At 35.8% G+C, this 16,337-nt stretch overlaps 1 protein-coding gene across 3 annotated transcripts in view; it reads left to right on the forward strand.

Moving 5' to 3' along the window:
• PDS5B (PDS5 cohesin associated factor B) overlaps window positions 1-16,337 on the forward strand; it is a 101,165-nt gene that overhangs the window by 26,502 nt on the left and 58,326 nt on the right. For all 3 annotated transcript variants that reach the window (XM_059838849.1, XM_059838851.1, XM_059838850.1), the window contains exons 4-8: window positions 1,741-1,827; window positions 1,926-2,023; window positions 3,079-3,205; window positions 9,887-9,967; window positions 11,715-11,855. In XM_059838849.1, coding sequence (XP_059694832.1) covers window positions 1,741-1,827; window positions 1,926-2,023; window positions 3,079-3,205; window positions 9,887-9,967; window positions 11,715-11,855 — 534 coding nt within the window. The remainder of the gene's footprint in view (window positions 1-1,740; window positions 1,828-1,925; window positions 2,024-3,078; window positions 3,206-9,886; window positions 9,968-11,714; window positions 11,856-16,337) is intronic.

Consider the following 16,337-nt stretch of genomic DNA (forward strand, 5'->3'; position numbering starts at 1 on the left):
TTCATTAATGTTTGTAGTTATGTACAGCACAGTGATGAGAACTTTCTTTTGGAAAGTTAGTAGGGTCTTCAGATCACATTCAGTAGATCAGTCTTGCATACTGAGCTGTAGGATAAAAACTGAGATACTTGCTTTAATGAACTGATTGAGATTTACCTCTACAAGTAAAGTTTAACACAAAATAATTAACACAGAGCATGGGTTCTAAGATTAAGTAGTTTTTATGTTTGGTATTGGTCAGTCTGTCACATGCCCTCTTTCTTCTTCAGTTGATTCTTATTCTTCCCTGAGACTTGGTTTGAATGTGTTCTGAACTTCACAGAACCTTCCAGTGTACCTGTTTTCCATAAGACAGCATTCATTTTGGGTGGGCACTGATGGCCTGCTAGTGTTCAGGCAGTAATTTTTAAAGGAGGGATTCTTCAGATGGGCTTTCTTATGGGAACTGAATTCTTCTGAGTGGTTGGAAGCCATTAGTGTGTCCTTTGTGTCTTTTAGTTTAATTTCAGCTAAAGAGTCTAGATTTTGTGCTCTGTAAGAGATCTGAAGTATGAACCAGATAGTGATCCTACTGATCATCCTTAACTCTTCAAAATCTGTTTCAAACAAAGTTAGAACATGAATGTGGCTGTAGCTCTGAACAATGTGCTTGCTGTGCTTTTTTGCCAAGACTTGGTGATGTCACATGTAATCTAGTTCTTGATTTTACCTAGATCCACAGTAATTGCTCAGCCTGGATTTTCTGTTTATAGTATTGGAAAAAAAGAAACCATATTCTTGTCTTTTGTCTGTGTGTTATCCTTGGGGGACTTAGGGGAAATGTTACAGAAACACCTTATAGACTATTTCGAGGATAGATTTTCAGGATTAACAGTAAGGCTCTATTCTATTTATTATGGTAACTTTATACCTTTTGGAATATATTTGATTTACACCTAGGTTGTTAGATGAAACATAGATATAGTTGAGGCTGTGAAGAGTGTTTCTGGTGATACTTATTTCTAAATATTTTGATTTAATATAGTTGTATTAGATTAATGTAGTTGTAGTTGTGAATTTCCAGCTGTTAATTATCTGAATGTGAAAAAAAATTTAAGAAGATAGCTTCTTGTGTGTTTCTATTTAGTTCATAATTGACTATTTGTTCCTTGTAACCTGCTTCAATTTACTGTGCGAGACTTTTTCTGAAGGAGTCTTCTGGTGGTGAAAGTTGATAGAGGAAGCAGGAGGAACTTGGTTTATTAGTTTTTGCAAGAGATGTTATCTGTGTCAGTATCTTTATGACTGAGAAATGCACAAACAATACAGAGTGAACATATAATAGCATCTCTTAGGAAAGATGTAGTTCCCTACTACTATTTTCTCCTTCTTTTGAAACTGTAATATGAAGTAAAAATATGAAATTCATTGTCCTGCTGAATAATAATCTCTTGACTTCTGCAGTCAGACAGTTGCAGCTGTTTGTCAAGTTGAGTGCTTTTTTTTAGAAATGAAAAACATTTGTTTCCTTAGGGAAAGGTTACTTTCTCAACCCTTTAAAGAAATATGAAGTATTTTTAAATTACTCCTTGACATTTTCCATGATGTTTTTGTTGATGATCTTTTTAATAGTGAAATAATGTCTGTCATTGCTGCATATTTTGTAGTAACTAAATAATACAAGTAATTTTAAAAGGTAATTATTTTATATTGAAGGTTTAATTGCAGTTTATTGAATAACTAGCGCTTATTTCTTTTCAGGATATATTTATGTTCATAACAAGGCAACTTAAAGGTTTAGAAGATACAAAAAGCCCCCAGTTTAATCGATACTTTTATTTGCTTGAGGTAAGCTTCATAACTTCTTTAATAATAATTGTTAAACATAATCTTTCAATTTAATCTTGTGTTGACTTCTCCTTTTATTTTTTCCTGTTCCAACACAGAACATTGCTTGGGTCAAGTCTTATAACATATGCTTTGAATTAGAGGACAGCAATGAGATTTTTACACAGCTGTATAGGACGCTGTTTTCAGTAATAAAGTGAGTATTTTCACCCCAGATTTCACGGTATATTATTGCATGATTGAGGTCAGCGAGTTCTAACTTTTAGCATTAATGAGTTTTGTAATTTAATTTAACTAAAGGTAGCAGAACTGTCAGTTGTTTCATTAAAACAGAAAAAAGACACACTGCATATCATCTTTTTTCCCCTAAGAAACTTTGATTTAGTTGTCATTAACTGCATGTATTTTATTCTGTTCTTGAAACTGATTGGTGTAGTATGCAATTCTAAGGAATTTGGAGGGTTTTTGCTGTGAAAACATGAGTCAGAAAGTAGCAGACACTGGAAGGTACTGCTAGAGGTAGTCTAGTCTTTTCCCTTTGCTCAAACCAGCTTGAGCAGATTGCCCAGAACTGTAGCCAGTTAGGTTTTGGGCATCTCCAAGGATGGAAAGGCTGTGCCATCTTAGGGGAACCTTCTAGTGCTCAATCACCCTTTTAAATGTCTGAATGGTATGTCTTGTATTTCACCCTGTGCCCACTGCCTCTTGTTCTGTGACTGGACACCAGTGAGCATGTGGTGTCAAGAGTCTTGCCTTGTCTTCTCAACTCCCAGTATCGGGTATTTAAACTTATCATTAAGTTCTTTCCTAAGCTCTCTCTTCTCAAGGCTAAAAAGTAGATGTCAGCTTTCTCAGCCCTTCCTTCCATGAGAGCAGCTCCAGGTCCTTAATCATCTTTATGAACCTTGGCTGGACTTGAGTTCACGATGTGTGTGTCCCTTTTGTGCTGGGAAGCCCAGAACTGGACACAGCACTCCAGAGGAAGTCTCCCCAGTGCTGGGCAGAGCAGAGGGATGCTCTAATACACTGTCTTTTCATGGTAGGGACAGATAGAGTCTTACTGCAGTAGTGAATGAGGAGAGCATGAAATTTAAGAATGATGGTATATGCAATCAAGGAATCAAAGTATTTCTAAGAAAATCTGTGATTTGCTGATTTTATTCCTTGTTTGCCATCACCACAGGGATTACTCTGAGCAGAAGTTGTACTTTATATAGATATTACACTAAGAGTTCTTGGTTTTAATTTCAGCAACGGTCACAACCAAAAAGTACACATGCACATGGTTGATCTAATGAGCTCTATCATCTGTGAGGGAGATACCGTGTCACAGGAACTTTTGGATACAGTGTTAGTTAATTTGGTGCCAGCACATAAGGTAAGACTTAGTGGCTTATGTTTTGTTTTGTTCTGTTGGTTTTTTTGTAATCATGATTTATTGGATGTATGTGTTCAGATATGCAGATCTAATTGAGAGAGTGGCTGTAGCAAATGTCTTTGTGTTATCTGGATTTTTTTTAGCAAGCAAGTAATTTTAATAGAAAATTCAGTGAACTTTCATTGCTCTGATGTACTTTCCATAAGCGAAGTATCAGTGGTCACAGTAATCTAAAAGGTTCAATGTCATATGAATTTAAACAGGTTTTTTTTGTGCCATCAATGCCAGTAAAATGGCAGAGAGAAGTTACATACATCCTTTGGAAAGTTTTTATTAATTCATGTAATGCTGTATCAACAGTTCAAACTAAGGTGCTGCCCTGAGTGGGAGGGAAAAAGTTGTTATGACTGCTAATTTGTAATTGGCTCTGTTGTATTTCAGAAATGTTGGCTTGGTGTTATTTTTATGTTTCTGATGCAGCCATAGAATCAAACCTGTGTGCAGAAATGATGGTTCGGGAAGAGCCCAAGGAATGGCTATCTTAACTTAATGAATTATGTCATGTTTTAAAAAAAAAAAAGTCTCCTATAGATGAACTAAAGGAAAAACTTCAGAACTGTGCACCTGTTGTGATCTTAAATGTTTAAAAAGCATGGAAGTCTGACTCCTTAGTTCAGGAATTTAACTGTGTCCTACTGAAATCTCATGGGCTACTCACTTGTAAGTTGTGCATGACAAAAAAAGACTGTGGGGAATTATCTAGGAAATGTATCTTTAGCTGTATTTTGGACACTTCTAGTAGCTTTTTTTTTTTCCTTAAAATATGTTCAGGAAGGTGCTAACTGCTGTAGTTTCTAAAAAGTGTAAGGTTAAGTGGTTATTAACAGAGATATGCTTTGGAGTGCCTGCCTGTGTGCCTTTACCACTAGCCATTAATTTCAGTAAATCAGTAGGACATAAATTGTTTTCTATTGACAGTGAATGACTAAATGCTTAGTATAGGTCAGTAAATTTTTTTCCACCACTGGAAATGTTTTAGCTTCCACGCTGGAAATGTGTCCTTCAAGGAGTCTAATGCTTGTGTGCCAGACTAGACTGAAATTTCTGTGGCTAAAGTTCAGATTTACGAAGTACAGCTTTGGAATGCAAAAAACAAAAGCAAGAATATGCAAAATACTTCAGTTTGTGTTCTCAGTTAGTAAGAATCTATTGTTTCATTGTGTCATTTGTGTTCAAATTGATTTGACTGTACTATTTTTATGTTTCATGTTTAATAAACTGGCTTTGAGTTGAAGAATTTGTATCCTGTTAGGATGTCTGTAGCACTAAAAGAATTCTGTTTTATAGTGGATTTAAAATTACTGACTGAATATTTTAAAAAGGGAAATATATTTGGGGGTTTGCATTTTCTACTGCTTTTCTTTTAATCAAAGTCTCTCTGTGGATGGGATGCTCATTTATTGCCTGCTTTCCAACAAATAGATACATAATGTCAGATTGTATTCTGAGTATGTTTACCTTTTTTTTTTTCCCATTCTATTGGAGAGGAACTTCTAGTGTTTTTCTGTTGCATCTGAAAGTCTTCACATGGTGAATTTTTATTTAAAATTATTTAAAATTTGGGTCCTCTAACTACTTTCTGTGGCTACTGATGTCAAGTTGGAAAAGTGTAATAAATTCAGAGTTGAGAATTTTTCCACTCTTCCATTGAGCACAAAACTAGAAGGAGATAAGGGATAAGGTCCACCATATAAAAGAGCTGTGTCTTGGCTGACCTCACTGTTCAGCTGTATGGGCTGTGGAAAAGAGAAATTGAGTTATCAGACTGGTCACCAGAAATGGCATAAAGGCAGACATTGGTGTAATGGTCTGTAGGCAATCCCCAGATTTCCTAGTGACCAAAAAATATCTTTGGAGTGGAAGGCACATAGATCTGCTACTAGCTCAGTTTGAAGATGATCAGATTGAGAGATTGTTGAAGACAATTGTATCTATAGAAAGTGACACAGGCAAGTGGTGTATTTTTAATATGCCCAAAAGGAAGGTTGTGTATGAGAGGGAATGTGTAGTGGCCTTTTGAACTGAATAGCTGCATTGTAGAAAAGAGTTGTATTGGTAAAACAAGACTGAGCTCTTCAAATCTCAGTCTGTATAATTTATCTAACCTGTGGTCTGTGTGTTGGGAGCAGAATGTTCATCCAGTGGCTGAAATTCAACATAAGACAGCTTTAGGAAAAAATTACATTAATATATATAAAAATTACATTAATATTTTAAAGAGATGTAGTAATTAGTTGAACGGTTTACAAAAGGTTAATTCAATACTGTTACCCCTTAAGCAGACAGTATTTTTCCAAAGGTGAAAAATAGATATGGTCCGTAGTCCTGAGTGGGAAGTGTAAAAAGCAATGGTTCTCACAGGATGGCTGCAAAAACTTGTGCATAAAGAGCATATACTGGGCACGTGATGTATTATCAAATGTCTGTATACCATAATTAGGAGTCACTGAAGTAGTGACAACTCTAAACTACTCTATCTCCCTTGAGTTTGTCATCCATCTCACTTGGTCAGGATAAAAGCCACACTAATGTAAACCTGAATGAAAGCAGCTGATACCAATATCAGAAAAGAGGCACACTGGAGTGTGCACAGGCTTTCTTGACTAGTACAGCTGTCAGATAAGCCAATAAAATGGCAAGCTTAACTTGACTGACCATATGCTTAACTCCTAATTTTGATACTGAATTATTTTTTTCCTTTTTAAATTTCTTTTCTATCAACTCAACTGAAATTCTTTTGATAGGATTGTATTAGGAGGGAATGAATTTAAGTGACCTAAACCCAGATAAGACCTAGAAGTAAGGGAAGAGGTAGTTAGTATGAAAAGGCAAGAAAAATTAATAGTTTTCCTTTCCCCTTTAATGATCTTTTTGTATTATAATGCTTTTATGGCAGACCTGAAAACAATTTTGTGTTTGTGCAGTGTGTTAGAAGTCAAACTGTACTTGATTTCCTTGGGTCTTTGCCAGTGTTCCATTTTCAGCCTCAGGACTGCTACAGGGAATCCCACATTGCACATCCCACGTGCTTTACATGCCCATGTTTTAGAAAAAATGATATTGACAATTAAATTCCTAACTGTCTCTACTAAGAATTTGCTTAATATTTAGTGTTACCTATCTTGACAACACCTCAGCTGAGCTTTTTCTTTGTCAGCTGTCCATAATCTGTTTACCTTCCTGAGGAGAACAAGAGAATCTCTTGAAACTGTTTTATCAGGCGCTCTTGGATACTAATGCAGCTGCTGTGCCATTGATAATAACAATAAAACTGAAGATGCTTTTCAAATTCCAAGTAAATAATATGTGAAAAAAATGCTTTTCAGGAATATTTGTACTAGATACAGACTTAACATTTGATTTTCCTCCCAAAACTACAAGATAAAGGCTGAATTGATGCTAGCTTAGTCATCTCCTGTAAATAAAAGATAAGGCACTCACCTTTTTTTTCCTTTTTAGGGGGTGGGTAAAAATTATTTCACTCTCATAGTGTTTTGATCTGTGTTAAACTGGTTATTGAAAGGTAACTGGAAAAAAAGTAATTTAGAAAAAGTCAAGTTTGTATGAATTTCTATCACTTCCGACCCCCTTGTGCAAGAACAAATAATTTTGGCTCTGTGGCATACTCTGCTGGAGAATATTGTCAGTATAAGCACAAAAATGTGTGTGCCATACAGTCAGAGAAGTTGCCACAGCTTCTTCTGTCAAAAAATAGACATTTGTCATTCTAGAGAAAAGCAGGTATGAAAAATGAGTTGCCAAAACTTTTAATGTTTTCCCAGGTATAAAAACCTTGAAATGCCAGCAAGAAATCCCTAAAAATCATGGTAGAAATTGAGACAAAGGAGAGAACTTGTGGTTGACCAAGATAGCCTCTATTCAGATATTATTGCTGGAGGTCTCCCAAAGCTTTAAAAAATGTGAATGTTCTCCACTGTTTATTAACATTCTTTTCTGAAACAAAACTGCAAGTTCTGGGGGAAGAAGTCTGGTTCAGATGTTAAGTGTAACCTCCGTTTTCTTGCAGAAGATTTGTGTTCTGCCTTCTCAGGGATGGTTCTTTTGTTTCTGCTTATTAATCAATATTTTGTTTTTTTTTTCCTTCAAGGTGTACTAATTGCTAATGATTATTTTAAACAATGTTGCCAAGTGATGGCTTTTTTCCTAGCCTGTTCAGGATTCTAAAAACCTTAGGCCTACTGGATGCTCCTAAATGCATCCTGATTAAGATAATTGTCCCCATCACGAGGGCTTTCTTAAATCATTAAAAGATCTTGAAATACACATCATTTTTCTTTACAAACATATGGAAAGATTGTACAGGTAATAATGGTAGAAGAGCTTATCTAAGAACAGAGAAAAAAAATGGTCAAATTACATGTTATCCTTCTAAAATTTCTCCTTGAGGGGAAGGAAGTTTAGGATATTTTTGTGACAGTTGAATTAGTCAGGTTTGGTTCTGTAAAAGATCTTTGAACCTACTTTGTAAAGGCTGGGCTGCTCTTGCTTTCATTTCACCTAAGCAGTGCCACTTTTGCTTGTTTCTGATTTTTTCCTGAAACTGGAAAATGAGGAGAAAACTCATGTGCTTTTAAGACTTCTTTGATACTGTTATTTTCAGAAAGTGGGGCCTCTGGACATTTGAGGGTCATGACTATTGGCACTATTAAATCAAGTATAGGAGGCATGAAAAAATAGCTAACTTTCCTTAGCTGCTTGTACTCTGGACTATTTTTCCTCTTTAAAGCTTTTTTTAGATAGATATTTGCATTACATTTCCTTCTTATTCAGGGATGCAAATAGCCACTGCTGGCATTTATCTTGGGATGCATTAAGCTTTGAAGTGAACTGCTGTGCAAAAGATGCAAGCTGAAACTGTAATTAATGTGAATCAGAACAGTTCTGCCTGTTGAAACTCTCCTGTGCTAGGTCTGCTGTTTGGACTTGTTTTATACTAAACCAGATCTTGCTCATGATCCAGAGTTCCTTCTTCTCCAGGTGAAAGTGGTTTTCTTTGTGTTGTTGGAGGTGAACTGTGAAGTCAAGAAGGATCAGAGCAAGAATTGCAAGTGGCATACATTGCTTGTTATAGTCATTTGAGCCTTTTATTTCTGGAACCATAACAATTTTGAATAACAGAAAACAAAATATTCCAGTAGAAATACCTATTTTTAAAAAATTTTTATTGTGACCATAAAGAACAATCCAGCATGCAATGTTTTCTCTTTTCTGGGGCATGGAATAACTGTACAGTTTTGTAATAAGATGAAAGTGCTTTATATATTAAAATATTTTTACAGAATTGGAATTTTTAGTCATCTTCTCTAGTGGCTTTGAGTAAAACACACTTCAGGCATGAATCTTTGTAGTGTTTCAAGTTCACCTGACTTAATTCTATCAGTAGACAAGTCAACGATGTTTTTGTTTTATATTACAAGAAAATGTTAATCTGTTCCCACTGCTGTTTAGAAGCCTATAGTTCTATAGGGTTTTTTAAATTTCAGACAGTACTCTCCATATCTTTGCAAATCCTCTCTTTCATTCAGCATATCCAAGTAAAGAAATACCCTGGGTTGTAGCATGACACCTTGTGTTTGCTATTCATTGTGCTACAATGAAGTTTTCTTCCTTTTATGATGAGAAATATTTTAAAAAAGCAACCACAAACTGCCCCTTTTTTACTGTTGAATTATAAACTGAATATACTGGGGTTTTTTTTAATTGCAAAGACTAATAAAAATTGTAGAAACTATATTTCTGTAGAGTTTTTATAGCTATTAAAATACTACATATTGTTGTGTATTGAAGACGTTTTTCTTCATTCTCCTGTGTGTTAATCAACTGCTGTGGGTGTCACAAGGGCTGAGTTGCATTTTCTCCTGAAAATTTTTTGAGAAATAATTGTGATATAGAAATTGGAGAAAGGGTGTAACAACTGGAGCGTGGTGAATGTGTGCAGGGAAAGGGAGAAAACAATGATAGAGCAATAACCCATTTAGACAAATGGAAGGATAGGAGTGGTGATGAGGGGTTATGTTTTTTAATTTTTTTTTATTAGTTTGGTTTTTATTTTCCCATAAACCAAAATTCTAGGGTATTTTTTTTTCTTTGCTGTCTCAGGCAACAGACTGAGTATCTTTGCATGGTGTGATGGAGAGGCTGTGGTGGTGATTCACAGGTGACTGCTTGATGCAAGGGCAGAATTGCATTTTCTGTGCTCCTGTTCTGAGTCTCACTTCTGCGGTGACTCCAAATGCCTTTGTGTTGCTTTGTATCACTTTACTGGTTTTCGGGGAAACTGATAAGGAGGAGCAGTAAAATTCAGGCACTGAGTTAATTGAGCGTCAATTTTAGCTGTGCAACTGAAAAATAAGTCCTCATCTGCCTGGACTTTTTTTATTCTTCTTAGTAATATCAGTGAACACTACAAAGTTTGGTTTGAAATAGCTTTGCTTTTATGATATTATTTTCATAACTGAAAATATAAAAAGAATAGGCTATTTCCTTAATGCATTTACCAGTACATGATGGCTTTAAATTATTGGGTTTGTTTTTAGATAAATGCATGTGCTTATAACTCTTCTGAGTTTTTGTTTGTTTGTTTGTTTGTTTTTCCCCCAGAACTTAAACAAGCAAGCCTATGATTTGGCAAAGGCTTTACTAAAGAGGACGGCGCAAGCAATTGAACCATACATTACTAATGTAAGTGAGGACTGCAAACAAACATAGAAATCAATACTTTCTGTAACTGAATGGTGTTATAAAAAGAGTGAATTGCATGAAAAAAGGAAAAGGGCTGAACAAGAACTTTTTACAGGTTGTCATTTTTCTTTGAGAGAATGATTGATTGTATCAATGAAGCACTGCATATCCTGTCCTTTTGAGTATAATTCTTTACCATATAGAAACTATTAAGTACTTGAGATTTTGGAAATGCAATGGATAATTTACTTCCTACTGTCTTGGAAGACCTTGTAATTCAATCCTTAGAGTGACTGGAATACCTAGTGTATTTATATATATTGTTCTGATAAAAATACATAAGCACATTGTAAGCAAAATTTCTCTTTTAGTAAGGAGATAAGACAATTTAGAGTCAAGAGAATTGAAGATGGAGCAGAATTTTAGTGCTGTTATCACAGCAGTAGAAGAGGAAGCAGTCTAAGAATAGATAGTAAAGAAGAAAACTGAGTGAATTGAGGATTGTAGCAGAGTTAAATGTAGACATCATGGGCACTGTAATAGAAGATGGATGAGGGGAAGTAAAGATCAGAGAGGAGTATGCTCTAACTTGAGCTGCAAAATAGGAAAAAGAATAACTATTCTTTTTTTAAGCAGTTGAGGATTTAGCAGGTACTGCATCTATCCAAAACCTCAGGAGCCTGAAAACACTGGAGTACCTTAAATGCTTTCTGTTACTTTAAGACTTGTAACATTTAGAAAGTGGGTGCTTCCTAAGATTTTAAAAAATCCTCAATAAAAACTCTTCCTTCAAACCTACTGTTTGGGAAGGTGTTGGTGCATGGTTTTGTTCATCTCTAAGGTTAGACTGCAAACTGGGTGCAGTTTTCTGAGCTTTCAGGGAGTCTGTACAATGAGAATCTTCCTTCATTGGAAGAATGTACATAGAGTCTTTGTTTCACACACGAGAAGTATTTTGCGGTTTTGAAAAATTTTTTTCTTGTGATACATTAAAAACACAGTATCGGTTAGTTTCCTAATCAGGATTATATACATTCAGACAACTCTGTATCCTGAAAAACAAAACATTTCTTCAAGACAATCTTTAACTTACAGTAAAATGCACTATAATATATATATTCCTCTTTAGTTGCCTCCTACCCATCAGAGACAATGTAGTTGAAAATAGTGTGGAAATATTTTCTTTAATGGGAAGTATGAAGTTTCTCTCAAATATGTCAAGTTTACCAAGGAGGAATGTTTGCTTTACAGTTGCATTTTGCTGCTTGTAAATACAAATTCTGAAACAATCAGTTATCAACTCCTATGCTTTTACTTTCAACTCCTTAACCTGTCTGAGGTGCAGTGTAGTAATTAGCCAGTTGTTTCAGCCTTGCTTTAAATGTTAGAATACTTTTGAAATGATGATTTTCAATCGTGGAATAACTGAATATAGTCTCACTATAAAAAGATATGCACTGAAATTCCTTTAAAGTTGTGTTTCCTAAATCATTTTTAGGCCTGCTGGGGCAAACATTGTGTTTAATGTGTTTTCCTTTATGTATTACACTTGATAAGAGACAATGATATTTCAAGATTTCTGCTATGGAATTCTCATCTGTGTGTGCTACCTTCCATCCTTTTTCTTTTAGAAGTGAAATTAATGTTGTAAGATTAAAAGTGACTTAATGTTTTAGGATTTTGCATAGGATTTAGACGAGTGCATGTATACACTCATTCTTAATGTGTAATCTGTTTTGTTTCCCAGTTCTTCAATCAAGTCCTCATGCTTGGTAAAACATCAATTAGTGACCTGTCAGAGCATGTATTTGATTTGATTTTGGAGTTGTACAACATTGACAGTCACCTCTTGCTTTCTGTACTACCACAGCTCGAATTCAAACTTAAGGTAAACACTTCTACCGTTTCTATATATTTGAAACGTGTATGCTTTGACCATTATTGTTTTGGGTTTTTTTCCTTAACTGACAAGTTCTTCAAATTATTTGGCAAATAGAACTAATAACTATATGTAAAAATTACCTTCTCTGCATTGTTTAAAGGAAAACCCATACAACTCCTCAAAAATGTAATTTAAGTTCAAGTGTAACCTACAGTGCATGTGTGTATATATTTGGGATTTGGTTGGTAGATGGTTTGGGCTTGTATATTTCAAGCAATAACTCCATTTTTTTGATGACTTGAGGGCTTGACCTGTTTTATTTATGGGTTTACTTATTATTTATTGTGAAAGACCTCATATTTTGAATATATATGCTAATAATTTTGTCCAAATTGTAGTTCTGTGACAGATGAAAGAAGACAACTGGAATGCATCAGCATGTCTTGTAGCAATTGCTGCAATGTCTTATGATTTTTTAGACTTGTTTCATATGTCTGGAGAATAGCTGGTGCTAGCTCTCTATTTTAATGGGTATTTTTCTTTTTGACTTCCTTTTCAAAGTGTCTCCATCACTTGGACAGATGTGATATAACACATGAGTTGGTTCTCCCTTTATTTTGCACTACTTTTATTCTATGTGTCATTTCACAGGGTTTCTATGAGGACTGTGATTAGATTAGTATTACTCTGTTTGTATGTGATCTGTTACTAAGCTTGAGGGGCTGATGTGCATTGGGCCTCTTGTAAGTTTGAATGTATTTTTATTACAGAGAACAGATTTTAGGTTGGTACCACCTTTGGCCTCTTCTTATGGTAATATGTGTTATCCCAGTGGCTTGTTCATGCCAATTACTTTTCCCTAATGTTGCTAGGCAGGCACGCTACACTTGCTGGATGAGGGTTTTTTTCAATGCTTTTATCATTCTATTCACATTTCCGAGAGAAGTAGGGTTCAATTTACTGCTAGCTATGTCTTCAAAGTAGACCTTTTTCAGCCTTTAATTCTTGTTCCTACAGATGGCAAACAATTATCACTCTCACTTCAATAAAAATAGTACTTCTGCAGCTGAAGGTGTTATTCAGGATATTTGATCTTACCTGCTGCCATAATAGTATATAATTGCAGTACTTTTCCCATCTGTAAGTCCGCTAAAATCTGCAGGTTCTTCAATTGTCATCCAGCTCCTTCATTGACTCACGTTTCATGATTTTCAGTACTGATGTAATTTTTGAATCTTATTTTATTGGAATCAGTCTAGTAGCCAATGTCAACTTTTTATTTGTTTATTTTGTTTTGTTCCCTCTTTACCCGGGCCGGAAAAAATTCTGGTCTCTATCTTCAGCGAGCTGATTTCAGCCCTAAGCAGTTCCATGTTTTCTTTGTACTTCTTAATTTACAACACATTTTTTTCATGTTTGCATTTCTGTTCTTTGTTTAGTGTGTTCTTTTCAGATGATGTACATGTATTTTGTTGCTTTCTGTCTCCTTAGTGTAGTTTTCTCATTGTGGTCTGAACCCTTAAAGGGCGAGTGGTTTGTGTTTGATGTCTACAAGATCAACTTTAACAATGTTTCCAGGAGATATGTAGGTTTTGATAGCTACATTCTTACCAATCTTATTCATTGTTGTCTTCTTGAACTTAATATAGTTTGTAGCTATTCCAAAAGTACTGTAATAATTTGTTACTCCATGTATGTGTTTTGATACTTTAGGTTATAACACAAAATAATATATGCCTATTTTTTTTTCCCATTGGCTGTCAAATGACCATCTTCTAAAGAAGAAATAAAGCACCTCTATTTGGAGTAGGATACACCTGCTTTAAATTTTGAAATGCTGGAACCGGTTTCCCAGAGAACTTGTGGGTGCTTCACCTCTGGAAGTGTTAAAGGCTGTGCTAGCTCGTGCTTTGAGTAACATGGTCTAGCAGAAGGTGTTCCTGCTTACAGCAGGGGGGTTGAAGGATGTCCTTAAAAGTCCCTTCCAACCCAAATCATTTTATGGCTCTAAATGAGTTGAGGGATCTTTAAGATCTTTCTGTGGTGAGAAGAGTATTTTGAAGATAAGTGTTCTAAAATATTAATGAAATACAGTCAACCTGTGTTTTTTGTGAAATCAGCACAAGTTCATTCTACATGCAAACCTGCCAGTGATGATTAAATACTTTTCACTGCAATGATAGCTTTAGCTTTATTCTGAACAGCAGCAGCTAGTGTCAACATTTTTTTAAATTCAGTTCCAGGTAAATAGCTCATTAGTGTGTTGAGAATAAAGTGTGATTTCAATGAAACTCAGAGTGATTGTGGTTGAAGATAGCCAGTTTTTTATTGCTTCAAATAAAAAGAAACTAGACTGCACTAACCCTGTTAAGCTTGATGAAGCCTTGGTATAGGTGGCTGGTAAAGGAAAAAACATGCATGACAGTCCATACTGAAAATTGGGAGAGGGGAGTTGTTTTTTTCAATAAAGGTCAATTAAAATTAAGGATACAATAGCCAAGAGCTTCAGTGAGTCCTGCATATCATTCAGAGCTGGACTCGGTGATTTTGCCTTTTCTGGATTTGGCACATAGTACTGTGTCTCTGTATGCCCAGTTAAGGAGCCTTGTCCTTCTGAGCTCACTTACCATGGACTACTAGGTATTTAAACTAAGGTTTGTACAGTATATTTAGATGAAATATGTAGTTTCACTGAAACATCCAGTTTTTGTTCTATGAAATTGTCTGATATGGTTCTTGAATACAGAGTTGTGGTAACAGAAGGCAAATACTCCACTAGTGCTTAAGAGGTAGTGGGACAGTTAGTGTTTTCCAAGATCTCATATTGCTGCTTTGCTGCTTAGGAGATTTTTATTATTCCTTAGCAGATGATCATAGAATCATAGACTACCAGGTTGAAAGGGACCTCAAGGATCATTTGAATAAAATTTTCTTGGCAAAAGCACAGTCTAGACAAAATGGCCCAGTGCTCTGTCTATCTGGATCTTAAAATGTCTTATATCAGGGAATCTACCATTTCCCTGAGGAGATTATTCCAATGGCTGATTGATCTCATGGTGAAAAACTTTCCTCTTGTGTCCAGTGTTGAAGGAAAGCTGTGATTGTCTGAACAACTGCATTGTGGAGATGTGCCAGAATGATCTCATCTTGCATGCACTGAACACACGGAAGGGGACATAGTATCTTTGCAAAGACAAATGGAATAATTTTCTCTATATTTTTGAAAATATGCATTTCTTTTTCGTTGGCTTCAAAAGCAGTAAGTGAAAACAAATTTTGGCTAGATGAAGTGCACTCATGGCAGACTTATCTGAGCATGACATCAAGTGCTCTGGCTCACTTGAAAGCTGAGGTGCAAGCTTGGTTTCAGGTGTGAAATTGGCTAGTTCTGCATGAATTTGAATGGATTCCTCCTGGTATCAGCGGTGTTACCTCTAGTTGCATATTCTGTACGTGAAACAGACTTTCTATGTAATTATTTCTTTGCTTCTAAACATTTAGCCTTGAGAAAAAGAGGCTCGAGGGAGATCCTATCACTCACTCTACAACAACCTGAAAGGCGGTTGTAGCAAAGTGAGGGGTTGGTCTCTTCTCCCAGGCAGTAAGTGACAGGACCAGAGAAAATGGCCTCGAGTTGCACCATGGGAAGCTTAGATTTCGTTTTAGTAAAAATTTCTTCACTTAAAGACTTGTCAAGAATTGGAATAGGCTTCTTAGGGAAGTGGTGGAATCTCTATCTCTGGAAGTTTTGAGAAGGGAAGTGGATATAATAGTTTCCTTGTAAACATGGCAGTGCTTGATTAACTGTTGGGCTCAAGGATCTTAAAAATTCTAGTTTTCCAACTGTTATGACTCTATGATCCTGTGTTTTTGTAGCATGATTTGAAAATGAAGAGATGATGATTTTCTCCTAACCACCAGGCGAGCTTCACTGAGCCATCTCCTCCGCCTTCTGATTGTTTTGAGGCTTGATGGGAGTTTGAGGATGTAAACAAAAATCTTTGAGTTTGTGACTTATTACCTGACAGGATCCAAATCTCTTGCTCTTCATCTCCATGAAATTTTTTGTGCTCTTTCTATCAGGAAGCCTTCTAGTTTATCTTCATGTGTTTAGGGTTGTAGACTGTCTCTTTGAGTGGCAGTAAAATCCAGGGGCTTTCTCCTCAGAGAACAAATAAATTTTTGACCGTGTGTAGAGGGGAAAAAACTCTTAGTATGAAACTTGTGAGAAAGTATAGGTGTCTCTAATACTGTTGAACCTACTCAGTATTTAGGATGTAAATGATGTGGCCACCTAGTGTTCAAGTACCTTGCCATTTTGGTACAACAGTGAAGGCACAGGTAAAGGCTTTCTCCCTGTGCCATTCCTCCTCCCCCCAGGTAGGCTGAGTAGAGCAGAAGGTTGAAAGGGAACATGTGCTCAGCAATAAAAGGCCAGGGGAAGGAGAAGGAAAGGATTAATTTGTGTTCATGCTGTGTGTCTTCCCA

This window comes from Haemorhous mexicanus, chromosome 2 (assembly GCF_027477595.1).
Source record: "Haemorhous mexicanus isolate bHaeMex1 chromosome 2, bHaeMex1.pri, whole genome shotgun sequence".
Classification (NCBI taxonomy): Eukaryota; Metazoa; Chordata; class Aves; order Passeriformes; family Fringillidae; genus Haemorhous; species Haemorhous mexicanus.